This window comes from Apiospora hydei (genome assembly GCF_038363865.1).
Source record: "Apiospora hydei strain CBS 114990 chromosome Unknown utg000004l_segment0_segment0, whole genome shotgun sequence".
NCBI classification, from domain to species: Eukaryota; Fungi; Ascomycota; class Sordariomycetes; order Amphisphaeriales; family Apiosporaceae; genus Apiospora; species Apiospora hydei.
In genome coordinates this window covers 3,331,449-3,356,912 of record NW_027117363.1, presented here as the reverse complement: position 1 = coordinate 3,356,912, position 25,464 = coordinate 3,331,449, and the positions used below count along the sequence as shown (strand labels likewise).

Below are 25,464 nucleotides of genomic sequence, written 5' to 3'. Positions count from 1 at the left end.
CGCTTTCCGCTGCTTAATCAATGCTGGGTGTAATGACGGCCACCTTGCCCCTTTTGAGGACTGTGGGGTTTACGACAGAGTCAAATGGCCCGAAAACTCCGGGAACAGACTCCAAAGTTCAAGAGCCGCAACCAAGGACTTGCAACAAGCAATCGTCAGGTGTTCATTCTATGTGGGTATCTCTAAGTAAAGCGCAGCGGAGCGGCTCAGCGGACGTATTTGCCCATGAAACGCTTGTGGAAGTCAGATCGCAACAGATCCTGCCAATGTTATGTTAGCAATCTTTCCTCGTTCGTTTCGACATGAGATTGGGAGCATAGTTGCTGGGTGGTGGACTTACGTTGACGAATTCCTTCTTCTTGCCCTTGTCCTCGGTCCCGCGCGCTTGATTCTTGAAGACCACGTCGTCGTTCCATCGCCGCTTCATGTTGAAGTTCTGCTTGTTCAGCAAGGGGTTCCCGAGGGCAATGTCCCGCTCCCGCTCCTCCTCCTCGGCGGCTGCGCGCTCGGCCTCCTCCTTCTCGCGCCGCTCGGCCTTTTCCCGTCGGATCTTCTCCAGCTCCCGCTGCAGCTCCGCCTCGTCGTCGTCGCTGTCGTCCTCCTCGCTGTCGTCATCATCGTCGTCATCGTCTTCGTCGTCGTCGTCATCCGCGTCTATGTCGCGCGACTCCTCTAATATGCGCCGCCGCTTGGCTTCTGGGTCCTCCCCTCCCTCTCGCCGTCGGCGTGCGATGTGAGCGCCAGGGGGCGCTTGGCGCCGTTGGCGGCGGCGGCCTCCTCGGACTCGGAGGAGGGCGCGGGCAGGGGCGCCGCCGTTGGCCTTGGCGAAGTGGGCGGCTTCGGCGGCCAGGAGCTCGGCGCGCAGGTCGCGGACCTCGTTGTCGGCATCACCGCCTTGTCCGGGTTGCCTGCAGCGGGTGTGAGTATCTGGTTTGTACGAATTTGAAGGAAGAGATGGAGGACCTACCGGTATTTTAATTGGGTGTGTGCGGGAAGGAGTCGTTGGTGGTATGCAGGGCCGCGCAGAGCCTCCTTGCCGCGCGCGGGATCGAAGGTAGGTCTGTGGGCGGTAGTCATGTTGGCTTTGGCAGCTTATTGCGTTGTGATGTTTTTTTGTCGAGTCGTCGTCAGGTGTTGTTTGTTAGGAATTGGTGGTGCTGGTTTGCAAAGTGTACTTCGTATGACGTGCCCAGGTGGGTTGAGGGTGGTTGAGGTTGGCCAAATGAGTGTAAGATGGCAGAGCACGAGAGAAAGTTGGTGGTCGGCGTTGCTGCATCCAAACCACCGACTTTTGGCCTTTGGGCAGGGGACCGCGCCTGTTGGACAGGGAATCGACGCGGAAGCTACTGAGCAACCTGCAACTGGGACGCTAAGATAGGATTTTGATGCCCCACCAGCGGATCTAGCAACAGCACTAGGTCGGCCAGCTGAGAGCACTGTATTGGTCAGAGCAGGTGCTGGACATCCCACCTGGAAACTTCGCATTGATTGAAAGCCGTTGTCTCTTTTTTTCTGCCCTGCCCCAGCGCCGAATGCGATAAACAAGGAGAGGCTCAATCCCTTCCCCCAACCACCGACCATGCCGCGCGAGGCCGAACCTTCCCAGAATGAGAAGGACTTCATCTTGAAAGCCGTGCGAGAGGGCCACCGTCTGGATGGGCGCGCCCTCGACCAGTTCCGCCAGCTCGATCTCAAGTTCGGCGAACAATATGGAGTCGCAGACGTCACCCTAGGCAAGACGAGGTATGCCATTGTTTCCAGCACTTTCGAAGGGAAACAACATCTAATCAAGCTGCACCTGTAGAATTCTTGCCAAGGTCACTGCAGAAGTCACGGTCCCGTACACCGACCGACCTTTCGATGGCATCTTCACCATCACCACCGAGCTCAGCCCCATGGCCTCGCCCGCGTTCGAGGTCAACCGCCCGACAGAAACAGAAGTCCTGCTGTCAAGACTTCTAGAGAAGACTGTGCGCCGCTCCAATGCCCTGGACACCGAATCTCTATGCCTGGTCGCAGGTCAAAAGTGCTGGTCCATCCGAGTGGATCTGCACGTCCTGTCCCACGACGGTAACCTGATCGATGCCTCGTGTTTGGCCGTCGTTGCAGCTCTGCGCCACTTTCGCAAACCCGACACAGGCATGGAGGGCGACACGTTGACCGTCTACACCCCCGCGGAACGAGAGCCCGTCCCTCTGAGCTGGCTGCACTCGCCTTTCTGCATCACATTCAGTTTCTTCGGCTCCATATCTGTCGGAGAGGACGGGGAGGAGAAGGATATCTGGCTTCTGGATACTACACTTTTGGAGGAGCAGCTGCGTGTGAGTAGCTGCACTATTAGCATGAACAAGCATGGGGAAATCTGCCAGGTAGCCAAGCCGGGTGGTGCCCCTGTCGAGGCTGTGACGGTAGTGCAGTGTTCCAGTCTGGCCCTTCAGAAGGTCAAGGATCTCTCAGACTTTGTGGACCAAAAACTGGCCGAGGACTCGAAGCACAGGAACAAGGGTGGGCTTCTGGCAGAGCTGTCTGCCGACAACGCGAGGTAGAGAAAGCCACGCTCTTCTATTATAAAAAAGGCGCCCAAAAATAGACCAATGATACCCACCATCTTGAGGATACCCCCTTGAATCGCTGCTATATGATGATATCGCAGGTCTGCGTAAACCGTTTCCCCCGTGACCTAACGCCGTCTGCATGCCGCTTGAGAAACGCCAACCCAGAGAAATGACTCCTTTCTTTCCGACACACATGAAGTAAAAGTCTCTGCCGTTTCGTCTATCGCATAACGGGCGGCCTTGACTCCTTGTTCCACTTCACCCTGCTCCGTACCCAGTCGACGGCCTCGCTGACTCCTGTTCCCGTCAGAGCACTCACGGGCAGCACTCTGGAGTCGCGAATGGAGCTGGCCTTGTCGCCTTCGAACACCTTCTTGACCAGCCCCTCCTTGATCTTGACGACCTCGACGCAGTCTTCGCGGTCCTGCTTGTTGGCTAGGATCAAGAGCGGCACGCCCTCGGTCTCGCTGTGCTGCAGCACATCCTCGAGCACCAGGCGGCACTCGTCCAGCCGGCCGAGGTGCTTGCTGCCGCTGCTCGAGTGGCCGTGGCCGCGGCTACTGGAGGACCTTCGCTCGCTCCTGGTACCGGCGGTGGTCGCGACCGAGTCCGCGTCGTCGTTATCCTTGCTGCCTCTGCCGCCGCCGTCGCCGTCGTCGTCGTCGTCGTCCTCGCCCGGGAGCAGCAGGCCGTCGCCGATGTCGGTGCTGTCGATGATGAAGACGATGGCGTGGCACGAGGCGTAGTAGCTCTGCCACAGGCGGCGCAGGGACAGCTGGCCGCCGACGTCCCAGATCTTCAAGTACATGTCCGGCAGCGTGAGGGTGCTCACGTTCTGCCCCACCGTCGGGACCGTCCGCAGCTTCGGGTCCGGGTGCTCGGGCAGGAAGAGCGACTTGGCCTGCTCGTGGAAGGTCGTCTTGCCCGCATTGTCCAGGCCCAGGAGGATGACCGAGTACTCTGTTTTCGGGGGGTTGCGATTGCGCGCAAAACGTTAGCTGGCTGCTGGCTACTGCTGCTACTGCTAGTGGTGGGGGGTTGGTTGGTTTGGAGAGGGAAGTGCGAAGTCACGGGCGTGGGTCGATGCCACATATGCATAATGAATGAACGAACGAACGAATGCTACTACTTGCGTAGTAAGTAGTATCTTACATACCTTCTTTGCTCGTCGCGAGCCGGTACAGGCCCTTGGCTAGATGGTACATGGCAGAGTCAAAAGAAAAATAATCTACCGGACCTGATAGACTTGGGTCCCGCGTAAGTGTCTTTTGGTGGTTGGATGGGATCGGTTCTAGAGAAGCATTGGACGGGCTCCCCAGACGTTTTGCGACAACAGTGGGTGCGAAAGGTACGCAATCACAATTTCCATGTGCTCATTTGCGCAAGGAAATGTTTTGAAACAACACTTTTGGCTGCCCACTTTAGCGGGACACTTTGCTGGTAACGTTAGGTAACCTGGGGTCTGGTTCGGCCCCCTGGAATGCCTGTAATTGGCCTGCTTGGCGACCCCTGTTCGGGCAATTTACAGTGCACCGGATAGCCCCTCGCAGCAGTCCTTGAACCGTTGACGACACCCACTGCCTATCGTTTATGTAAGTATGTACTCGACACTACTTCTGGATTGCAGAATCTAAGCCATTACTTCCCTAACAAGTCGAGTCTGCCTTGTGGGAAGAGTTACTGGGTCTGCCATGAGAGATACTGCCCAGTGGCTTACTTGGCTTACATTACACGAGCTGAATAGCCTCGGACGATCAACTAAGAGAGTTGACAGCTGCATAAATGTATTGGTTGCGTCTTTGAGGCGCACCTGCAAGACTCGGCAGTGCAGTCGTCGAGGTGCTGAGTACGTCATGGTGATCTCGGGCTCTTGGCTGTCAAGTTTGCCAAATCCGGCAAGACCGTATACTGGATCTCGCCTAGGTATGCACGTAATTCTCCAAGAAGCTTCACGGCTAAGAGTGGCCATCTGAAGTGACATAGTAAGTGCGTAGTAGGTCCGTATAGGTGTACTTGATATGTCCTATTTGGGTAACACGCCCATGCGTCTGATTGGTCCTCCGTACACCCCATAGTCCTATACTAAACACCAAGTGCATGCATTGCCATCAGCTAATGTGCTTACGAAACTTTCAGCTTCTGCAATGTCGAATATAAAAGCACAGGCGCCTCCATCGGTGGTTGCGAGAGCCAGTGTATGGCACCAGGCAGCATATTCTCACCAGCGCACCACATCACTACCTGACACTTTCCACCATGCTCATCTCCTATTCTAAGACCGTTGCACTTGCTTCACTATGCCTGTCGGGCGTGTCTTCCAGGTTCCTAGGGCCCATGGACCCGGCTCCTGTTGACATAAGCGGCAAAGACAGCATAGTAAGAGCAACTTGGGAGAATATTACCTCAAGATTGGACAAGCACTTCAGTGGCAAAAGAACGCACCCCTCTCCTTGCTGGTTTGAACAACCATACCTTTTCACTCGGGTTGTTCTCGACCCACGACTCGGAAGCTGCTGGGCGCCTCCAGTACCACCACACCGGCCCGGATGTCAGGAATTCCTCAAACGGGGTACGCACGGTCAATGGCGACAGCATCTACCGCGTTGCGAGCCTGACCAAGCTCTTCACGGTCTTTGCTGGTTTGCTCGAGCTCAAACCCCAGGACTGGAACTTGCCCCTGGATGAGGTCTTCCCGGAGATTGCCGGGTTGCCCAACGATGATCCTATTCGCCATATAGACTGGCACTCAGTCACCCCGCTTAACCTCGCTTCTCAAATATCCGGGGTCCCTCGAGATGGATTGCCATTTTCTCTAGGAGAGTTCTGGTATACACTGATGGGCCTCACCGGAAAGCCACCAGTTGATCCTACAACATTAGGGCTTCCGCCCATTAGCGTTGAAGAAGCCAATGCTGCAGTGCCCTGCAAAGGTTACAACTGTTCAGTGGTAGATTATATCAAGGGGCTACAGGGCCCAACCTTTCTGCCCTGGCAGACGCCAGGATATGCGGACACCGGGTTTATCTTGCTGGGCCAGGCTATATCGCGGCTTACCAACATGACCCTTGAAGAATACTATCGCAAGGCCGTTCTCGACCCGCTGGGCATGGCCAAGACCACTGCTACCGCCCCGACCGAGAAGGGCTTCCCAGGTTACGTAGTGGTTGCGCCCCTCAAGGACTTTGCTCTCGATGGGGGTATCACACGTGCGTCTGGGGGTGTGTTCTCGACGACGAACGACCTTGCCAAACTGGGTATCGGCATCCTCAACTCGACACTCCTGCCCGCCGACCAGACTCGCAAGTGGATGAAACCTTCAACCTTCACGGCGCACTCGGAGTTTGCGCAGGGGATGGGCTGGGAGATCTACCGGTACACCCACCGAGACACCGGTCACATCACGGACATGTACACCAAGCTCGGCGACGCCGGGAGCTACTCGAGCTACCTGGTCCTGATCCCCGACTACGATGCGGGCTTCAGCGTCATCCAGGCCAGCGGGATCGCAGGCCCGGCTGCACGAAGCGCCGCCACGCAGCTCCTCGCCGATATCGTCAGCGAGGCGATCCTGCCCGCGCTCCAGACCCAGGCCGCCGTCGAAGCCAAGCGCAACTTCGCGGGGACGTACACGGACGGCAAGAACTCGTCGTCGCTTACCCTGGCGTACAACCAGACGGCGAGCAACGGGGCCGGGTTGACCCTGGTTTCGTTCACCAGCGACGGACACGACATGATGGCGCAACTGGCGGCGCAGTTGGGTAGTATGTCGCTGGTTTTGCAGCCCGCCATTGCTGCCCCAAGGCCAGTGAGGCAGCTGTCTTTCCAGGCCACGCCGGTCGTGGACCCAGCGGACGAAGGGGCGGCCACTGGACTCTTCTCGAAGCAGTTTGCTGTCAACTCGGACTGGATCCGTAACAATGGCGCTACCTACGGTGGGCAAGGATTCGGTACGTTCATCTTCAATGTGTCTGGCCAGGGAGAGGCGACGGCGGTAACCCCAGCATTCCTCCGGAAAATCTACCGGAAACAGGACTGAGTGCTACCTACTTAACTGTCGAAAAGTACGGTTATGTGTCTATTCTTATCCCTCAGCCACAGCTCATTCAACTCATGACGGTTGTGCTATTTCGGAATGCTTGCTGCTTGCACTCTTGTATCATCAATAAGAAACTGAAAACTGATTTCGCATGGCCGAGAATGTAAATGTACTTCCAAATCAAGATGTATGGAGATAAACCGTTTATATGCATTGCATATTTTCCTCGCGCATCCAATGTGTACATGTAAAAGTACGTAGGCTTGTCGCCGAGAGCCTCCCTCACGTCATGACGCATGACGCATTAGGTTGGTTCGCGCTTCAGCTAGCTCCTACCTGCCTACCTCCCACGCGCCTGCCTAGGTTGCATGGACACTCGCACTTGCACTTGCTTGTGATTACATGCCAGCAGCATCAGCGCACGAACCGTGATAAGATTCTATGCTTGTCTTCCCGAATCAATCCAACCTCAGGAGCTACATGTACTAAGAAAGCCTTCTCACGACCTACTTACTTACACAACCAACATTAGGAAATGATCTAGAGATGGCTCCCGTCCCCAATCTCTATCCGCCGAGGTGCGTTTGCCTCGCCCGTATTCATTCGTCGACACTTGTTGAAGCTAACTGAGATTTCTTGGGGATTTCTAGCTATGCGCCGCTAGGCGTGGCTGTCGCTCACTTGAGCCTGGTCGTCTACTTGTCTTATGCTGTCGGCACCAGTCTGTACACATCGTACAAGGCGCTGTCTCCGTCGCAACATACGCGACAGCGCCAATCAAGACGAGTGGAATTAGTGCCCGTTTTTGTAGGGGCTCGCTGCTACCGCGCTGTCCTTGGCGGCATACTCAACTGTTCGATATGCTGCTCTATCGTATAGAGTCTGGGCCGACCATAGGGGCTATGCGCTGCCTCAACGGTATGTCCACTTTATTCATATCAAGGAGACCGGTCTGCTGACGTCACTCACGCTCAGGGTCTTTGGTAATGAGGGCCTTCTCCCAAGCCCCAATAACTCGAGCGATCTGTACCTTGCCCACTGGTTGAGTGACACTCCTGTCTACTTCGATGCTTTGGAGATCATCGCCGAAAAAGCACGTCGCTTCTGGTGGGGACAGCAGATTGATCTCGCCACTGTCGCCTGGAGCATGCTCTTGGCCATCGAAGGGCGCCGGAGACGAATTCCCATGTTGTCAGCGTTCATGGCACTCGCGCACCTGGTGAACCTGTCTTATGCACAGAACCTGTTCTACCTGGCGCTATTGCTTACGCCCGCGCCTATCCCGTCAGGAGAGAACGACCCTAAGCTCCCTGCTGCCCCTGCTTCAATTTGGACAAAACTGCACAACTATTTCTTCCCTCCGAAGCCCAACAACTGGTGTCCTCATCCAGTGGTCTTGCTGACAGTGGTGGCAGTGAACCTTGCCGCCATCGGACTGCTCCCTCATGCCGCTGAAACTCCTTCGTTTGTGAAGGTCGCCATGATCGCTCGGTTGGCCACATTTTTGCCACTGCTTCTGCCGAAAGTGGTGCCCGATAGCTGGGGCACAGTCCATCCGCACCCTCACAACGCATATAGCTCGTTCACGACTCTATTTCGATTCCTTTCTGCAGCCAGCTTCTTCCTTCACGCCAAGGCTACGTTTTACGGACTGAGTTACAACATACCAAACTCCCATTACCACCGCCACAGCCGCTTTATCCCCTGGGATGTGGAGGAGCGATCCGCCTGGGAGCGTGGCTCTTCCTCGGTCGGCAAGGTTCTTGGCTCCATTTCCGACCACCCAGTTGTTGCGGCCGTCGGTTGGGACGCTTTGATCTGTGCTGTGAGCCTAGGAGTCTGGGCCGCAGTTCGCGCGACAGACGTTCAGGCTATAATCAAGTCTGCAGTGCCATACTACGGCACCGACATTGCTGAAGCACTGCCCTCTAAGGAGGCTATCTTGGATAAGATGATCAAAACTGAGCCCGAAGGCGACGAGAGTCCGGAACCAGAGTCTTACATGTCGAAGCAAAGCGGCCAAAACAAAGGCAGGCTGGCAAGCATTGCGAGCTCCAGCGGACTGAGTGAGGATGTTGCAGCATCAACACCACGCAGGAGAGGTCAGGCAAATAGGCAGCTCGCAGAAGAAAAAAAAAGCCTATGAGCCGACCGCTCAAGAGGCCCGAGAGGTCGTTGAGGGTGACATTCTGCCTCCCGAGGAGTTGGACTGGGAAAGCGCTTCACTGTCCTGGGGGTTTGCCGCTCTTGGCGGGCTGGGCTGCGCTTGCGCTGGTGTCTTTGGGGGCGAGAGCATCTCCAGATAGAGACTGATTTTGTGATCAATGGTGGTAATGACTGTACGCTTGGACTTAACTGGGAGTCACTTGTCAGGGAGAACGAACGACAAGGGGTTTTCGGACGGGTATGCTTTGATTTCACTGGCTCTTCGTCTAAAGAGGGTTTTCGTTAGATATTCGACAATGTGTTTGTGATTTATTATTGGTCTTTGCCCTCTACTCTGAAAGCATATATTATCATAGCTGGGACAGATATTGCATGGTTAGGCTGAATGGTCTATGGCCAGAAAAAAGAAAAAGCCACCCAGAAATTGGTGATGCTCCTTGAAACTTTACATGAAACGACAAGTTATTCATCTATAGTTCTAGTATCTAGAGTTACGAGAAACGCAATGTAGGAAGGGTACGTGACTTCAATTTGGGATGTGTGGTGTTCAGGCGCGTTCGTTTTTAATAGGGTATGGCTACCTACATATAACAAGAAGACAAGGAGGGATGGAAAATGCAGTGAGAAAAGCAGCCAAGTCGGGGTCGACGTGGGAAAGGATGCTGGCGTCGACGAAATGTCAACAAACCAGCTGGTGGCGGGTGTTGGCGCACACAGCCGTACCCCTCGCTGTGAATTGCCTTCAGGACAGATGCAGGAATGTTTGCTGCGCAACTTTTAATTTTCTAATCAAAACTACCTCGAGATACAATCTGTCACGGCTCATGTTCCACACCTCACACCATCACAACCTCAGATTCTGGATAACGTGCTTCATACGTCGAGAATGGATCCAGTATCTAATCAGGTACCCGGGATTTTCGCTCTTTCCAATGAGCTTCTTCCCATGATAATCAACGAGGCGGACGACATCGATGACCTTTTCCGTCTGTCCCAGTGCAACCGCCTATTTCATGGGCTGATTAGTCAGCGTGTCATCTTTCGCAAGGACGTGGAGCTCCTCAAGCAGATTTCCGACTGGGAAAGTCTCGACTGGGAAATGCTCTTCCCCGGAGACGATGCCGATGGAAAAAATTCTGATGGGGAAGATTCTGACCGGGAACGGCCGTTACCAAAAAACCACCGGCAGTTCACCTTGGATACTTTTAAGAGGGGTCTCGATCATGAGAAGCTGATAGAAAGCGCGCACGAAGAGGCACGGGAGCGTCCATGTCCCTGGCCCATCTGTACGCCTCTACTGTTCCGCGCTATTCGGGATGATGTGGAGATCAAGATCATCCAGGACATCGTGGATATGTATGTAGACATATGGCCCGAGGGTCTGGACGAGCATCAGGGGGCGGAGCTGTTGACGCCGTTACAGCTTGCTACCTTGCGTCGCCGTCACGACGTTATGCAGCTGCTCCTAGACAGGGGGTGCCACGGCAATAGCGGATTTGACCTTGAGCATGACGCGTTAGTGGAGGCGCTCGCAGAGGACATGGAGGAATATGACGACAAAGGCGAGAAGCTCGCTTTAACCTTGTTGCAGCGCGGCTTTCTTCCCGCCGCCATGCTGCGCATCATCGACATCAAAGAACTGGTGATGGATGATGAATTGTTCCAGGAACTGCTGTACGAGGCGGTGGTCAACAACGGATGGCGGTCCCGCCGAGCTCGTGACAACAACTTCGCCGTGATCGACGCGCTGATAGCTGCCAATGAAGGAGAGGCACTTACTCCAGGTGTTGCCTTGGAACTAGTGACTTACGCTCTCGACCTGGGCAATCTAGGCAACGCGCAGCACCTGGTGGCTTTGGCGGGCCTGGGCTGGGAGGATCTTGAAGAGCTCGGCCCGGGGTACTTTCTCTGGGACGAGCGGCTTCACTTCACCGAATACATCCTCGATCACTGCTGGCGCACCGAAAGCGACGATAGCGATGATAGCGACGACCGGGCGTTGTTGTTGCGCCAGGAGTGCGCGGAGCAGCTCTTGGCGGTGACGCTTAATTCGGGAAGCCCCCGCCAGGACGACGAAGAGGGAGAATGCGAGATGCGCCGGCAGCGGCCCAAAGAGCGGACGATCGCGTACCTGCTCAGCTTCCTGACGGCAGAAGCGGAAGATATCGTCTGCTGCGCGGTTCGATCGGGGCGACCCCAGTATATCGACTTGGTCCTTACGCACTTCCTCAAGCACGACATCCTGTTGGATTTCGAGGACGATGAACAACTCATGCCCTTGGGGCACGCTATACGGGATGAGCAGTGGCCCTGCGTGTTCCGCCTCCTGCACCACGGGGCCGACCCGAAATTCCTGGAGACGGCGTATGATGATCAATCGTATCAGGACTATGCCATGCCCATAGTGAACGCGCTGAAAAGACAGATAAACCTTATCAGCGGCGGCGACGACGGACAAGCCGCTGCTCGCGATACAGTCGTCGCCACCGAATATATGGAAACCATCGACGGGCTCGCGAGTCTCTTGCAGGAACGCATCGCAACGGGGGTGTACTCTTCTTCTTCCGGGGACCTAAAGTCCATCTTCTCGATACAGGAGTGCGACATCGAGGGCGAGGTGTGCCTGTCGACCCAGCATCCGACGCACCTGCTGGCCCGGGATGTGCCCATGGCTCAGAAATGCGCCCTGCTGAGGCTGCTTACCGACGACGACGGCCGCCGCTTAGAGGACATCATAGCCGGCTGTTTGAGACCCTCTGTGCTTTACAATGATACGTGATTACACGAGGGGGTTTCCGAGAGAGACCCGAAAAATTATACGAGCTACCCCTGTTCACTCATCTGCTCGTCTGGGCATTCTTGAGAAATAGGGGTAGCTCGTATATTTCTCGGGCCACTTCTCCAATACCGAAATTCCACCACTGTTCAATTCATTGTTCAAGACAAGCAGATATCGGATAACATCAGGCGAAGTGCTCAGAGGCAGTTGAGTAATGTGACCGATGTCGAATACGTCGTCCGGCATGTCAATGTTGGTCGCCTGGCACAGCTCGATCCGCACAACCTGGTCCGCATTCAAGAGGACTCTGTAGCCCGAACCCAGCAATTTTTTGACTTTCCATGAGGAAGGGACCGACAGGTGTCAGTTGCCAGACAAACTCACTTTTAAGCAACGTTTATGGATATACCAGATGCCCAGCTTCGATATAGGCAGGAGACGCGACAGAATACGCGAGTCTCGAATTGTTCCTACATCAAATTGTGTCTACCGCAATTGCCCCAGCACAGGCCATGAATAGAAATGCACGAGAAGCAACAGAGACCAGCTTATTCCCGAAGTCAAACACAAAAGGTTGGGATATCAACATAGAGGAATCCCATTGTTCGGTGGCCGAAATCGACCCCGTGAACCCGAGTCTCGGGTCGACGTAAAACTAATACAACATAGGACGAACCTAACCCCCGAAAACGAGCATGACCCGATCGGTCGTATCTCGAAATAAGTACATGTGATGAATGTAATAGATAGTCTTTTGAGTGACCATCGTTCAGTGTGCAGTAGATGCATTCCGATCTTGTGTTTTTGGAAACGCCTTGGGTAGGCTCCCTTTTCCAATCAGCCTCGTGGTAGGCCCTCCACCAATATCATGAAAGTCCTGGTGGCAAAATGATGATCCCCAACGCCTTGCGATGAAACCCAAGCACCCGTAATCAGTAGTATTGTGCCCAAATGTGCCCGTGGACATGTCCGATATGTCCTTATCCGTTTCCGTAGCCCGACCGTGCCCAATAATACATGCGATCCTTCCGTACCCTTCTAAAATCAAAACCGTTTTGCGTCTATAACCACTCGCGGGGTTCTTGTTTGGTGTGGTGTCCCACTATCGATGCCGGTAACGATGTGACGGAATCTTGTGCCCTCCAATAGCGATCTTCCGCCATGGCGCTTTCGTTCCTCGTCATGATTGGCTCGCCGTAGATGGGCTTCGCATGGTGCTGAAAAACCAAGGGGATCGAGTTCGCTTCGATATCTCCGACGCCTTGCACCTGTCCTCCCTCTTGCCGGGCCTTCCTCTTCAGTTGCTCCTCTCGGAGAGAAGCCTTGGCCGTCCTCATCCGCTTGTAAATAATAACACCGACGACAATGGTGACGGCAAAGGTGACGCCGAGCACAGCGTTTTGCACTTGGCTGCCTTCCTTTTCGGCCACCAGCAAGACACCCAGGTAGACCAGGATGATCTGCTTGGGGAGAGTCAAGAAAGTTGCTATGGCGAAGTGCCAGAACTTGACGTCGCAAGTGGCGAACACGGCGGTGGAAAAGTGCGAGGGAATGATGGAGAAACGAATCCAGAATACAATCTATAGCCAGGTTAGAGGAATTGATTGTCATGCTTCGGTCGTGAAAGGAGTGCACATACCCAGAATCCACCATCTCGTGTAAGCCGTGCGAGAGAGGCGTAGTTCAAGTTTGACCTCTCCATCTTGACGGCCTTTTTGCGCAGCAACGACTTGAATGCAAACCAGGTACCGACTGCAACGCGATTGGGGTCAGTAAGGCTGCTACTCTCGACTAGAGGTGGTGAATTGGTGCCAATGGCTTGCTTACCTTCACCCAAGAAGGTGCCCGCCGCGACGACGGCGAAGCCGATCCACAGGCCATAGACCACTCCGCATAGTAGTGCGACGACCTCGTGTCCGAACAATGGAGGAAAAGAGATGATGATGAGAATGACGATAGGTATCAGCCAGCCAGCTGGTAGATCACGGACCTTTTCCGAGAAGGGCCTTAGGATCTATGGGCGAGGATGCAGATGTTAGTCGCTGGGCTGGTAGCAGCTTGCTGGGGGCAGGTGGTGGAAGCCGTCACTAACCTCTACTACTTGGTCGTGATAGATGACCAGTAGACCTGTAAGTATTCCTACGATAAGGAAGAGAATATGCCATGCTGTTTACGAGTTAGTCAAGTGCGAGCCAAGGGCAGGTGGCTTGTGGCCGGCGCGGGCGCAAGCGTGGACACCTCAGACCAGCGACTAACACGCAAGCCAGCGAGGAAGAGGAGAGAGGGCGCGTACGTAAGTATTTGGGACTCAGAAAAAATCGCTTCCAATCGAAGGGCCTGAAGTCATATTCGGTGTCTGATGGAGCGCCGTGCCCTGACTGCGGAGGAGAGGTGCCCATCTCGAGGTCCGGTCGTTGTGTTGTCTCCGGTTTGGAGGGCTGCGCGGCAGGATCCTGCATAATGGCGGCCGCTGGAGAAGGTAGAGGAAGTATAGGTGGGATAGGTGGTAGGATATATAGAACAAAGAAAAGAAGAAGAAAACAAGGCACGACACAACTCGACACCACGACGGCAAGAGAATGAAAACAATGAACGAACAGGTTAGGACAGGACAGGACGGGAACAAACAAGGCCCCAAAAGGTTATTAGCATTGAATGAGTTGGATTTAGCGACGACAAGACGGCAAGAAATGAGCGAAAGAAAGGTTGAAACCATTAGGTTTGACAGTCAGCGGGGGGTGTTTGTGGGTAGGTTCGCCAGGGTTCCTTTCTTTGTCTGACCGGGCGTCAGCTTAGTAGGCGCATCTTGAGACTGCGACGATCTACACGCGTTTCAATAACCCCCTTAATCCCATGCAATCCATGCATCCTTTCCCACAGCTGGCCACAGCACTGCCTTCCTTGTGCCTTCCACCTACCTTCCTGGCCTTCCACCTTCCTGGCCGTCCACCTTTTTGGCCGCCCACCTGCTTGGCCGTCCACCCGGCTGGTCTTCCACCCACTGGGATCCTTGATTGCCAGATGGCCAGACGGGTACTGGAGACGGGCACTGGACGGGCGTCTGCTAATCCGGCGGTACCTGCGCACATGCGCACATACATACATACATACATACAGGCAAAGGCAAGGCAGGTTCCATACGGTTCATACGGCCCATACGGCCCATTTGCCAACTTTGCATGCCCCAACTTGCGACATGGATGATGGGACAACGGCAGAGCCCACGCGCGGCCCGTGAGGGGCCTTGATGAGAGGCCTTGAATGTTAAGTTCGATGGAAGGACCATCGACCAACTTATCAGATTAAGCATTTGTCATGACATTCATGGCTTTCCCTGGTGGTTGAAATGCAATTTGCCATCTTCTCGGTCGCGGGCGAAAAGCGGCTGTGCTCCAATCGACATTGATTGACAGGGCAGGACAGGTCTTCGAATCAATCGAATGGATCGTTGGAACCATGTATCTCACCTACATCTATTGAACCTTTAAAAAAGTTAGTAGGGCAGATTCGAGCTGGGTTTTATTAATTTGATTGGTCCAAGGCCGATTCGGTACCTACACAATGTACCTACCTCCTACCTACCTACCTAAGCAACCTAGTACCTACCTATCATTGATGTATGGCTACTACCGAGACGCCCCAGGCGAAACACCAGTTGTGTGCTCGTCGTCCATTCGGCAGTACAGCGCAGAAATACTAGAAATAGCAGCGTCCTGCATCCTTACGTGGTGGCTGAGCAGCGGAGGCGGTCGTCACGCAAGTCTATTTAATGTGACATGTTCCCGGCTTAGCGGCTTGGGCAGCCTGCCAGCCTGCCAGCGCCCCCCTCCAGCGGCAAAGTTAAGCCTGTTGAGGAGCAGGCTAGCGTTCTAGTGCAACGCCCTCTCCGTTCTGGCGCGCTTACTGACACTTCGTATCTGCTGCTCTGCTGCTGCATTGCTGCATCGACTGGAATTGAATGCTCGGCCCGCCCCCCTTCGCCTTCGCCCTGTTGTCGCGCACGACTCTCTCGACCAATACGGTGGTCATTCGCCTCTTCCTCGTGTTGCATGTCGTCCGGACCCAAGTACTGGGCAGTATTACATTGCTACTTATATACCTATTTGATCGGGAATACAGGTGCATGGCGTACGGGGAACGGGCTGTCTGACAGCCTGCAACTGCAAACCCGTTTTGCCATTTTATCATTTCATCATTTTACTGCACTGCATTGAAACCCTGACCTAGGCTGACCTCATCCTCTGAAGATCTTGTTGCCAAGCAATTACCAAGGGGAGCGGCAGTGGAACGCCAGATACCCGTCGGCCGGCATTCGTCAGCCAGAATGCCGATCACTGGGGTAGGGCGGACCTGGTGTCAATTGGGATCATTATTTAATGACCGAAGACAGCGACACCAGGCGCATGTGATGAAGACTTGGCATATATCAATCTTGGAAATCCAAATCGGCCTCATCGATCAAAATGACCCAATTCAATTGCCTCTTTTCGCCGCGACAGTGGTACCTGCATTTCTACGCACCTACACACCCCTTGCGACCGCAGGAAACAACCCTACCGGCGACTGTCAACTGGTCTTCTGGCATGGCACCTGAAACAGCTCGGAGGATGTGATTCATGCTCATATCGCCGCCAATATTCGCCGACGGAAACACACCAAACCAGTTCGTCTTCATAACGTCCTGGACCTTGCGTCGTTGATCATAGATCGGCCGGCTGGTTCCTGAGGCTGGGCTGCTGCTCGCAAAGTTTCCCATACTTTAGTAGTAGGCTCGTCTCGACTCTCGAGTCCGGCTGCCAAGCCCTCCGTCTTGGGCCTAGCAGCCAAGAGCGACGATGCATCTTAACGGCTGCCCCGGAACGACAAGGGCCCGGACCCTCCTTTTCCCCTTCCTCTTCCATTAGCTCATCTCCTGTCGTACCTAATCTCGGCCGAAGACAAGAGTTTCCTCCTCGAATCCGAACCGCCAAGGTCGGGTAGGAGGAGAGTCGAGATGAACAGACCGTGTCTCACTGTCACAAATACCTCCTTGCACGCTTGTAGGTGATTTGATTACTGACGGTTTGTTCTCGTTCGGGCCGTGCCATGTTTATATGCACGCGCATGACTGGGGGGCTCTCTATGTACCAAACCCGACATTCCCAAACCGCTCTCTGAGCTTTACTCAATCGTATGCTGGGATGAGTGTCTCATTAGTAAGGCAAGGCTCGCCTCGACACTATTCCATGGATCCTGGAAGGGATGAACTGCGTTACCGTGAGCTATCTACCATTGCTGCGTCTGGCAGATTCAACCCGACAGTCTCGGGTGGCCCGTAACCTACTGAACACTAGTGCATGTACCTGTTGATTAAGAAGGTGCTGCTTGGGGAGGAGTAGTGCATACTTCTCAGGCACGCAGGCTCTCTGCTGCTACATTGGCGTTTACCCAAGATATTTGTTCGCATGACAAATTCACGTATTCTGGCTGATTTACTTTTGCTGACACACGACTATAGGTGTTGCCCGAGGTTTCAGAATCCTTAAATGCTACGTACTTCTGAGTAACGTACAACGCTGACGACTCAATGCATAGCATCCTCGCACGTCTTTCTTTCGACCCATCTTTGCCCGATGAGTTGGACGGAATGGGACTTGACAAAGCCAATGACCATGTCATCGCTTGACATATAGCAATCGCCAGTCTTTTGTACTATGGAAGTCGTCCGCATCCGGGTCTGCTCATCATCTCTTTGTTCACTTATCTGCTACCGCCCTCCGAATGGAGGCGAGGACGAGACACTCGAGATGGCGATACGAGGAACTCCACAAACAGCCTTATACTGAGCTCTGAGCTTGGAATTGCATCATCAATTCAGCGATTGGCATGATCTCGGCTACATTACTGTAATAGTGGCTTGAGAAACGACCGAAACGTTCCCTGACCATTCCAGCTATAGAGAACCAGCACGTTATGGAAGACGCCCAGCATGACCGCGTCTCAGACGACGAAAAGCCAGATCGATTGACAGACGAGATTCGACCCCCGCCGTTCCCCTTCAACCTCGAGAGCACCTGGGTCCTCGCTATCGTTTGGCTCCTGCTGAGCGCCTCCAACTTCTACGTCCAGCACCAGCTAGAGTCATACCTCGGGCTCGGCCATATCCTCCTGAAGGCCTCCACTACTTTGGCGTGCGCTGCGGCTGCGGCCATCGTCTATGATGGTGTGCTCACCTTCGTGAACGAAAAACGGGTATGGGCAACCCGCGAAATTGAGTTTACGCTGGCGTCGCTCGTGGCGCGGCACTGGCGAATCGTCCTCGACGAAGACGCAGCCCTCGAGGCACAAAAGAAGGCTCTGATGCAAGCCGGCACCCTGCAGGTGCCTCGAACGGTATTTGGTGTTACGAGCGAACTCGGCATTTGGGCTTTGGATTGTGCATTGGTGCTAGTCTACCATATATCCTTCTGGCAAGTATTAGCTGGACTGCTTTGGATATTGCGGGCACTCCGGGGGCTACCTGACGTTTTGGTAAATGCAGCTCTTCTCGCGGCATTGCTTATGTGTGGGCGCTTTCTACACCTCCGGAATACTTACGACAAAGTAGAGTTGACAGTCGCCAGCAGCTTAAAGGGTTTCCTGGGTTTCCTGAAGCTACCTGTGTCCCTGGATACTACGAAGCAACTCACACGGCTACTATTCTCGGCTGTCCTGACTGCGACTTCCTGGGCGCTTCCAACCGACATCATTGTGCCCTTCACCGGCCAAGATGTGACCAAGTGGGCGGGTCACGTAGATGCCCTGAAGTCCTTCATCTATGAGAAAATGGGCACCCTATTCTCGCCAACGTTTGACGAGTCCTGGTCAAGCGCAGGCCAGCTCGGTGCTCAAGTTTTACTGCAGCTCGGCTTGGCTGCTGTATGCTTCCTTTTCGTCCTCGGGTACCATTATCTTTGCCAAGAACAAATCGTCCGCACCTGGGACGAGGTTCAGCGGGGCGCAATGAACCCTCGCGACGTTGGCGATGATGAGCGCTATGTAGCAGCCTTTTGGCGGGCGATCGCGCTGCATTTGATATCGTTCACCGCATATCAGATATTTGGGGCCATCGTATCTGCCTTCGAGCTCGAGCCTCTGTTTCGTCTCAAAGCATCGCCGACCCTGAACACGTGGGGTTATGTGCTACGCTCACGCCACACCCTGGCCGCAGCCGCCGTATGGGTTGTGTCTCGTGGGCTTGCCGCGCTGGCAACCGGCTTTTGCATCTACGCCATCCATTACATCCTGCGACAGATCACGTGGCTGTTCATCCGGATTCTGGCTGCGATGGTGATGTTCGAGGACACCGTCATGTGGTGTAGCAGCCTCACTCAGGCTGCTTTAGTCGACTGGAAGGGACATATTCTGCACATTGCGAGTATGGACTTCAAGCTGAAAGACAAGGTCTTATTGACACAGGGAATGATGAATTTCCTGTTTGACATCAGGGCGCCTTTGATCATCGTGCCACCAAATGTTGGTATTATGGCGCTCGATCCTGAGGTCTGGGCCGGATGAGGTGGACCAGACTTCCCCCGTGTCAGCAGCGACTGTTATTGTAATATGTATATATGAGAGTTTATCATTGCACTGCTATTATTGTTCCATAGTAGCCTATGTGTTGTTGTGTGAGAGCTCAAGGCGCATCGCCGCGTGAACTCCAGGATATACGCCCTATCGACTTAACAACGCTACTTTCTGCAGCCTAGAACGATACACCTGCCAGGAGAGCTTTGAGGGAAGTCCGGGCATCCTCCCTCTCGAGGCCGAGGAGCTCGTTGGCGGGGGCCTGGAAGGCCTGGCCCGCGCCGTCGCGGAAGAGCAGGACGTGCAGGAAGTCCCCGAAGGCCGAGTAGTCCCCCTTGGCCATCTTCTCGTTGCCGACCTCCTCGTACTTGGCCGCGGCCACGTTCTCCGTCGTCCAGTCCCCGCCCGTCTCCTCGCGGAGGATCGCGAGCAGCTGGTTCTGGGTCGTGACCGTGCCCGAGACGGCGAGGTACTGGTTGGCGGTCTTGTCAGGCGACGACAGGACGGCGACGACGGCCTTGGCGACGAAGCTGAGCGTCGCTACGTCGAAGGGCTCGTCGCCGGAGTCGATGATGGTGGCTTTCTTGGTCTTGAGGTCGAAGCCGAAGCCAGAGCCTCTCTTGATCGACTGTGCCCATGTCATTAGTCTCACATGAACAAAAGCCGGGGAAGGGAGAAGGCCCCCAGTACGTACGTCAAAGAAGAAGCTGTTGCAGATGCCCGTCCACGTCAGGCTGGGGTTCTCCCTGCTCTTCTCCTGCAGGTAGTCCACGAGCTTGATCTTGGACTGGAGCATGGCCTTGAGCCCCGGGTGCGGCACGGTGCGCGTGTTGATGCCGAACTCACTGGGGATGATGCGCCGGACGCCCGCGGCGATGGCGGCGTCGATAAAGGGGTACTGCTCGCCCGTCGCCGTCGTGGTGATGACGGAGACCAGGGCGTCCTGCCCGGCCAGCGCGGCCTTGAGCGCCTCGGGCGAACCGTAGTCGACCTTCTTGACCTCGACGCCGGCCGGCGGCGTCGAGGGCGAGCCCGCGCGACTGAGGGCCGTGACGTGGAAGCCGGCTTCTTGTAGCGCTTTTACCAGGGGCACGCCCAGGGTGCCGGATGCCTTTTCGATGAAGATGGATAATTAGCGGTGTTTGTTGAGATTATAGGATGTTTGAGGCTTACTCCAACTACAGTGACATTCGTAATGGCGGGCATTTCGGCGACTGGGGCGGGCTTCGTTTGAAGTCGAGAGAAATATATTGGTTGCAGAGTGGTCTACGGTTAAAGGTCAAGTATTGATACTCTGGCTGGCTTATTGCTCTTCCTTGCCGGATGTTATAGTGGTGGTTGGTGATGAGCTCTAAACACTCACCAAGATGGGTTGGTTACGAAGGAGATATCGCTGCCGGTTACCATCCGTTTTGGAGTGCCGAGCGGGGCAGTGAGGTTGCAACCCACATCGCGTCATCCCGGAGAAGAATCCTGTCTTATCACGGCTTCTAAATGTTACGTATATAGAAATGTTCCGAGGTCAGGACTTGTATGTTACTGTTATGGGCATTCTCTAAGTACTTATATTTGATAAGTCTATACCACTTGCCGCTCGCTGTAAGCAGCAACTATAAGCCTGCCGTACCTTGTTAGCGTAACGTAGTGGGAGTTGCCGTAACCAGATGGCCATGCCAAGACCAAGTACTTATCTACTATACTCATTTAAGGAATTACCTATAGTAAGCAACGGCTTACACAAAATACGTGCAAACTACCCTCACTCTATAAACCCCCGGTAGCTCAACTTGTATAGCTGGGTACGGTTGACCTTACGATCTTTGGGTGGCCTCGTCATGTTCGCTTACAAGGTGTCTGCCTTGTAGTCTGCCTAGACCAACAAAAAGAAACCTGGTTTTCGGTTTTGTCTCTTTCGTCTCAGCTTGTGCCAATGGGCTGAAATAAGGGGAGAAAACGAAGGAACGGGTTCCCCTGGGACCTGAACTGCAGCTGTGCCTGTGTGGCGCCCTATGAAAGAACAGCCCAAGCCCTGGACCTAATAATTACCTGCACTTATTAAATAAGCCGGGAGTCGTGCAGATGCCATATTATGATATCCTGTGTCGCTTGGCTGGTTTCTTGCAGCATCTGGCAACAAGATGCTTCGATAGGGGAGGCGGTGTCTCGTACATTCCTTGACCAATGTGAGTCACCCTGACCATTATTAATGCACACCAAAAGCTTGTTTCTTTGTTGTCTCCATCAACGTCCACCTCCACTGGCTGGAGGTCTGAGTGAACGAGAGAGAGAGGGCCTCCGAAACAGGACACGCCCGACGCTGCTGCTGCTGCTGCTGCCCAAAAGGAAATCCCCAGCGGCGGCGGCGCCAATTCCGCGACCACCAGATGCAAGGCGCCACGCCACTATACGACTGGTCCAATAGCGAGATGAGGGTTGGACAAGGGGAGTCGATAGCGCGGAAAAGGGTATCAGGCAAGCCTTTTCAGCCCTTCCCATTCCGGGCTGCGGCTGAGGGCTGGGCAGCGCAGCTGAGTGGAGCACGAAGACATTCACTCCCTGGCGTTTTGTGCAGGCAGGTTTATCCTTTTGCGCTTGCTGTTTAGAGGCTTGGTAAAATACGACGTCTTGCAGCCAGCGGCAGCCAGCCAGCAAGCATCATGGGCGAAGCTGCAGTAGATACATGGAGCAGGTGCGCTGGCCCGCGATGTCGGTAAGAGAGGGGGTGAGGGTAGAGGCGGCTGAGAGGAAGTGCGGCTGGCCAGATATGGTCTTATATACCGTGCCGTTCCCTCCTGAGACGTCCCTTTGGGAAACCCGTTGGGAAATCAGTGTATACCTATAGCTTTCTTCAAGTGCGGCACTCAAGGCGGTTCGTCACCTACATCGTCCCAGAATACAACTACAGTATACCACAAAGCCAATCTCATAAGACGCAAACGACACAATGGACGTCAGAGCCAGGAAACACGGCTATGAAATCATACCTACCCCCGTCTGGGTGCTGGTGGTCCGCATATTCCAGATTGTGCTCTCCATTCTCGCCGTCGGCATGGCAGGCTGGTGGATCCACGGCCTGTATCTGAACGAGCTCGGCTTCGTCATCGCCTGCGTAAGTGCAACATCCTCATACCTTCTGTTCGACTCGGCTCGCTAACCCTCGATGGCATGTACAAATAGTGCGTCTTCACCTGGATCGTCTCGCTCTACAACATCCTGTCCGAGAAGGCGGCCGGGTGCCGCGCCGGCTACAACACGTGGGCGACGCTGTCGCTCGACGGCCTGCTCATCGTCTTCTGGCTGGCGGCCATGGGCGCGACGGCGAGCGCGCGCGCCTCGTTCAAGTACAGCGTGACGGCCTCGTGCACGAGCGACGGCAGCGCCGTCGACAGCGGCCACTGCGAGGTCCTGCGCCGGCGGTACACGACCACGGTCGGCGTCGCCTCCTACGGCGCCCTCGACGTGCTGAGCGGCCTCGCCGGCGTCTGCGCCCTCGTCATGCTGCTCTTCGTCGCCTCCTTCGCCTACGTCTGCCACTTCTTCCGCCTGTCCTACACCGAGGCCAACGCCGTGCCCGACCCCGAGAAGCAGAACAACGGCGGCGCCGCCGCCGTCGCCCCGACTGCTGGTGCTCCCGCCCCCGGCTATTCCATGAATGCAGGGACGGAGATGCACCCGGTTGCCCAGCAGGGTGCTCCCTATGGGTCGCCACAGCAGCAGCCGCAGTACCAATACCAAGCGCAGCACCAGCAACAACAACAGCAGCAGCAGCCGCTACAGCAAAACCCCATGATGCACCAGACTTCAAACGCAGGCTATACACAACAGACAGGATATGCACAGCCAACACCGGAGATGGGATACAGTCAACCCCAAACACCCGCTCCCTATACGCAGAATAACAACCATATGCCAGGGACTGGTATGCACTCGCCGGGACAGGTTGGCCAGCAACAGTACCCTTATAACCCTGGTATGTCACCACAGGGGCCAGTCCAGTAAAGAGGGTTGTTGATTGGTGAAGAGGGCATGTTTTTGGCTAGACTTTGATGGTCGTAGAGGTGGTAGAAGATTCGTTCGTGAGTATAAACCTGACAGGGGGCTTGGTTCTCGCAGATTTTGATTTCTAGTCAGGCTAATCTGGATCTCGGGTGGTAATTGTTACTTGTAGCTTTATCGAATATAGCGGTGATTCTGTTATATTGGGACGGTATCACGTTTGAAGATGCCTCCATATGGTGCCTTGACCCCTTAAAGCCCGGGTTAAGGGTTTATTTGGTGATGTAGAAGCTGGTTCCCGCGATGTTCTTGACTTCACGGCCGTAGCCAATGCTCGCATTTAGCATCGAGTGAATCCATTCATTGGTCGTTTCGGCATCCATCAAGTTGCGTGTTACCCCTACGGGGCTGCAGAGTGTTTTATAGTTCCGATTCCTGGATGCGATTATATTCCTCGAGCAAGGTTGGAATGGCAGTGAAGATGCCGAGAAGATTGTGCGGACTTCCGGCCTACGAGCCCAAAGCACGGTCTGCCATTCAAGCAAACATTCGCTGCGCTGAGAACAGAGGAACAGAGAAAGCCACCAGCCGCAGTGCCATGATAGACCCAGACCCAGCTCAGGCTCAATCGGCACCTCGTAAAGAGCGTCTTACCTATGTAGCATGTTAGTGCTTGCTGAACCTGCACACCCAGTCTCCTTCGTACTGACCTGGAATACCATGCCCTTTTACTTTATAGTAGCTGACCTTGTCGGTCGCTATGGCTAACCATGTATAGGTGAGCACATGTGTCCAATAAGAGGGTTGCCTTTGTCGCTAATGCGACAGCTCTACGAACTCATTCAGGGCTTGGTTGCACGTCCTCCCACTTGCTTCCCGGAACGCCCACTTTGCACCTATCACCACATTTGCTAAACTTCCCGCGAATCGGCCCTTGATTTATATTTTGTTGTTTCTTGTTGTTAATCCGCCCATCCGGAGCGATTTGATCAATATACACGGCCAGTGAAAGCCTTCACGTTCCGGCCGGTTTTGTTCCCGCCACCCCAACCTGTCTGAGGGCAATATATGGTACATGTCTCCTGTCCGCAAAAAGTCGAGACGTAGTTAATAAGTTTGGTATCCAGCAAAGTTGCAACAATATTAGATTTGGCTGTGTCGGGGTCGTTTGCGCCCACTTCCCGGTGCAGGGTGCAATTTGGACTGGCTCTCGCGCTTGAGTTTCTCGTCCAGCACACGAGCTGTCTGATGTTAGCAGGAATCTTTGGATAGAGGGAGTGCAGCCAAGCGTACTGAGAACATCGTATCCGAATTGAGGGTATTCCAAGCAAAGAGAGCGGAACTCCTCTTCGGCCTCGGCTCGGAGAGTGTGGCTGCGAGTCGCCCAGAAGTTGGCAACAGGAGCGCGGATTGACGTGTCGTCCTTGTTGGTGTAGGCGTAGACGTAACGAGCATATGCGATTTCGCCCTTGGCCGTGGAGTTGACGCAGTGGATCTTGCTGGTGGCCAGGCTCTTGAGTTTTTCTACGCCAAACTTTTCAGCCAGCGTGTAGACCCGCGCGTGCTTCAACAGCTGATCGCCCGACTCGTCAACAGAGGGCAAGGCAGGATCGGTCTCGAGAATGCGCTGGCCAGGCAGCTTTTTTGGGGAAGTAATCTCCTGTGTAAAGGTATTCGAGGAAGCAACCAACAGAGTCGGTTTCGTCGCCGGCGAGCTCGATTTGGCGGGGCTATGGTGAACGGTCAGTCTGCTACAGCCAGCATCTTCGGTGGGTGGGTGTGACGTACACTTCCGTCATCACTGAAGGCGGCGCAAGCCTCTGCGAAGTAGGGGCTCTGGGCAAGGAGAGCTTGATGTGCAGTAAGAATGGTTTCGTTGCCACCGCTGCCAACGATCATAGTAACGACGGGACTCGTGAGGTAGCTTATGAAGCTCGTGCGCGGTTCGACATCACCGCCTTCAGCATAAGGCAGTTCGCTGCTGTTTGCATTGTCGCCGCCCTCTTCTCCTTCGGCTCCCTCGGCCATCTCGACGTCGGCAGCGGGCGCAGCCGGCTGCTCCTCAGCAGGGACATCGTCGGTAAACTCGGAGGCCATGGTGCTTGTGGCGGACTCGGTGGGGTGGGTTCAACGGATGAAAACAACGGACGCGAATGCGCTGAGGGTATATTACGGTGATTTCTTTGGAGCTGTACGGCATTGGAAGCTCAAGCTGCTGCAAGCTTGGAGCTTTAGGTAGGTACGTACCTCTGTTACTGGTGTGACTTGGTTGATGGGGAGAACGCCGAAGCTGGCAGACTATACCTAACCGGGCTCTAGTCCGGAAACTAAGTACCCACGACCCAGGAAACAAGCTACTCCTTCTTAGGAAAGAGTGTTACCAACCG

General features: G+C 54.6%; 11 protein-coding genes across 11 annotated transcripts; 5 read left to right on the top strand and 6 right to left on the bottom strand.

Annotated features, from left to right (window-relative positions):
- Positions 1–206: 206 nt before the first annotated feature.
- PG997_003585 (Cwf15/Cwc15 cell cycle control protein) lies at positions 207–1,077 on the bottom strand (the record flags this gene model as incomplete). Its single annotated transcript, XM_066807900.1, has 3 exons — positions 207–260; positions 341–908; positions 968–1,077. The coding sequence occupies 3 exons, from the start codon at positions 1,075–1,077 to the stop codon at positions 207–209; spliced, it is 732 nt and encodes a 243-aa protein (XP_066671518.1).
- A 502-nt stretch (positions 1,078–1,579) lies between these two features.
- On the top strand, positions 1,580–2,546 carry PG997_003584 (uncharacterized protein; the record flags this gene model as incomplete). The annotated part of the gene is made up of 2 exons (XM_066807899.1): positions 1,580–1,743; positions 1,805–2,546. The coding sequence occupies 2 exons, from the start codon at positions 1,580–1,582 to the stop codon at positions 2,544–2,546; spliced, it is 906 nt and encodes a 301-aa protein (XP_066671517.1).
- Positions 2,547–2,775: 229 nt separating this feature from the next.
- PG997_003583 (ADP-ribosylation factor family protein) lies at positions 2,776–3,760 on the bottom strand (the record flags this gene model as incomplete). Its single annotated transcript, XM_066807898.1, has 2 exons — positions 2,776–3,515; positions 3,712–3,760. The coding sequence occupies 2 exons, from the start codon at positions 3,758–3,760 to the stop codon at positions 2,776–2,778; spliced, it is 789 nt and encodes a 262-aa protein (XP_066671516.1).
- Positions 3,761–4,811: 1,051 nt separating this feature from the next.
- On the top strand, positions 4,812–6,591 carry PG997_003582 (uncharacterized protein; the record flags this gene model as incomplete). The annotated part of the gene is made up of 2 exons (XM_066807897.1): positions 4,812–4,931; positions 5,083–6,591. The coding sequence occupies 2 exons, from the start codon at positions 4,812–4,814 to the stop codon at positions 6,589–6,591; spliced, it is 1,629 nt and encodes a 542-aa protein (XP_066671515.1).
- A 546-nt stretch (positions 6,592–7,137) lies between these two features.
- Positions 7,138–8,897, top strand: PG997_003581 (uncharacterized protein; the record flags this gene model as incomplete). Its single annotated transcript, XM_066807896.1, has 5 exons — positions 7,138–7,169; positions 7,242–7,343; positions 7,471–7,509; positions 7,567–8,693; positions 8,752–8,897. 5 exons carry the CDS (start codon positions 7,138–7,140, stop codon positions 8,895–8,897), a joined length of 1,446 nt encoding a protein of 481 aa, XP_066671514.1.
- A 1,688-nt stretch (positions 8,898–10,585) lies between these two features.
- PG997_003580 (uncharacterized protein) lies at positions 10,586–11,490 on the bottom strand (the record flags this gene model as incomplete). The annotated part of the gene is made up of 2 exons (XM_066807895.1): positions 10,586–11,329; positions 11,461–11,490. The coding sequence occupies 2 exons, from the start codon at positions 11,488–11,490 to the stop codon at positions 10,586–10,588; spliced, it is 774 nt and encodes a 257-aa protein (XP_066671513.1).
- Positions 11,491–12,597: 1,107 nt separating this feature from the next.
- On the bottom strand, positions 12,598–13,995 carry PG997_003579 (uncharacterized protein; the record flags this gene model as incomplete). The annotated part of the gene is made up of 4 exons (XM_066807894.1): positions 12,598–13,116; positions 13,176–13,288; positions 13,364–13,550; positions 13,795–13,995. 4 exons carry the CDS (start codon positions 13,993–13,995, stop codon positions 12,598–12,600), a joined length of 1,020 nt encoding a protein of 339 aa, XP_066671512.1.
- Positions 13,996–17,488: 3,493 nt separating this feature from the next.
- Positions 17,489–19,072, top strand: PG997_003578 (uncharacterized protein; the record flags this gene model as incomplete). The annotated part of the gene is made up of 1 exon (XM_066807893.1): positions 17,489–19,072. One exon carries the CDS (start codon positions 17,489–17,491, stop codon positions 19,070–19,072), a length of 1,584 nt encoding a protein of 527 aa, XP_066671511.1.
- Positions 19,073–19,259: 187 nt separating this feature from the next.
- On the bottom strand, positions 19,260–20,287 carry PG997_003577 (uncharacterized protein; the record flags this gene model as incomplete). Its single annotated transcript, XM_066807892.1, has 3 exons — positions 19,260–19,709; positions 19,776–20,192; positions 20,255–20,287. The coding sequence occupies 3 exons, from the start codon at positions 20,285–20,287 to the stop codon at positions 19,260–19,262; spliced, it is 900 nt and encodes a 299-aa protein (XP_066671510.1).
- A 1,738-nt stretch (positions 20,288–22,025) lies between these two features.
- PG997_003576 (uncharacterized protein) lies at positions 22,026–23,050 on the top strand (the record flags this gene model as incomplete). Its single annotated transcript, XM_066807891.1, has 2 exons — positions 22,026–22,190; positions 22,259–23,050. Coding segments are annotated over 2 exons (957 nt in total), but the record flags the coding sequence as incomplete, so codon positions are not given.
- Positions 23,051–24,220: 1,170 nt separating this feature from the next.
- Positions 24,221–25,174, bottom strand: PG997_003575 (uncharacterized protein; the record flags this gene model as incomplete). The annotated part of the gene is made up of 4 exons (XM_066807890.1): positions 24,221–24,318; positions 24,371–24,716; positions 24,769–24,807; positions 24,866–25,174. 4 exons carry the CDS (start codon positions 25,172–25,174, stop codon positions 24,221–24,223), a joined length of 792 nt encoding a protein of 263 aa, XP_066671508.1.
- Positions 25,175–25,464: the final 290 nt, after the last annotated feature.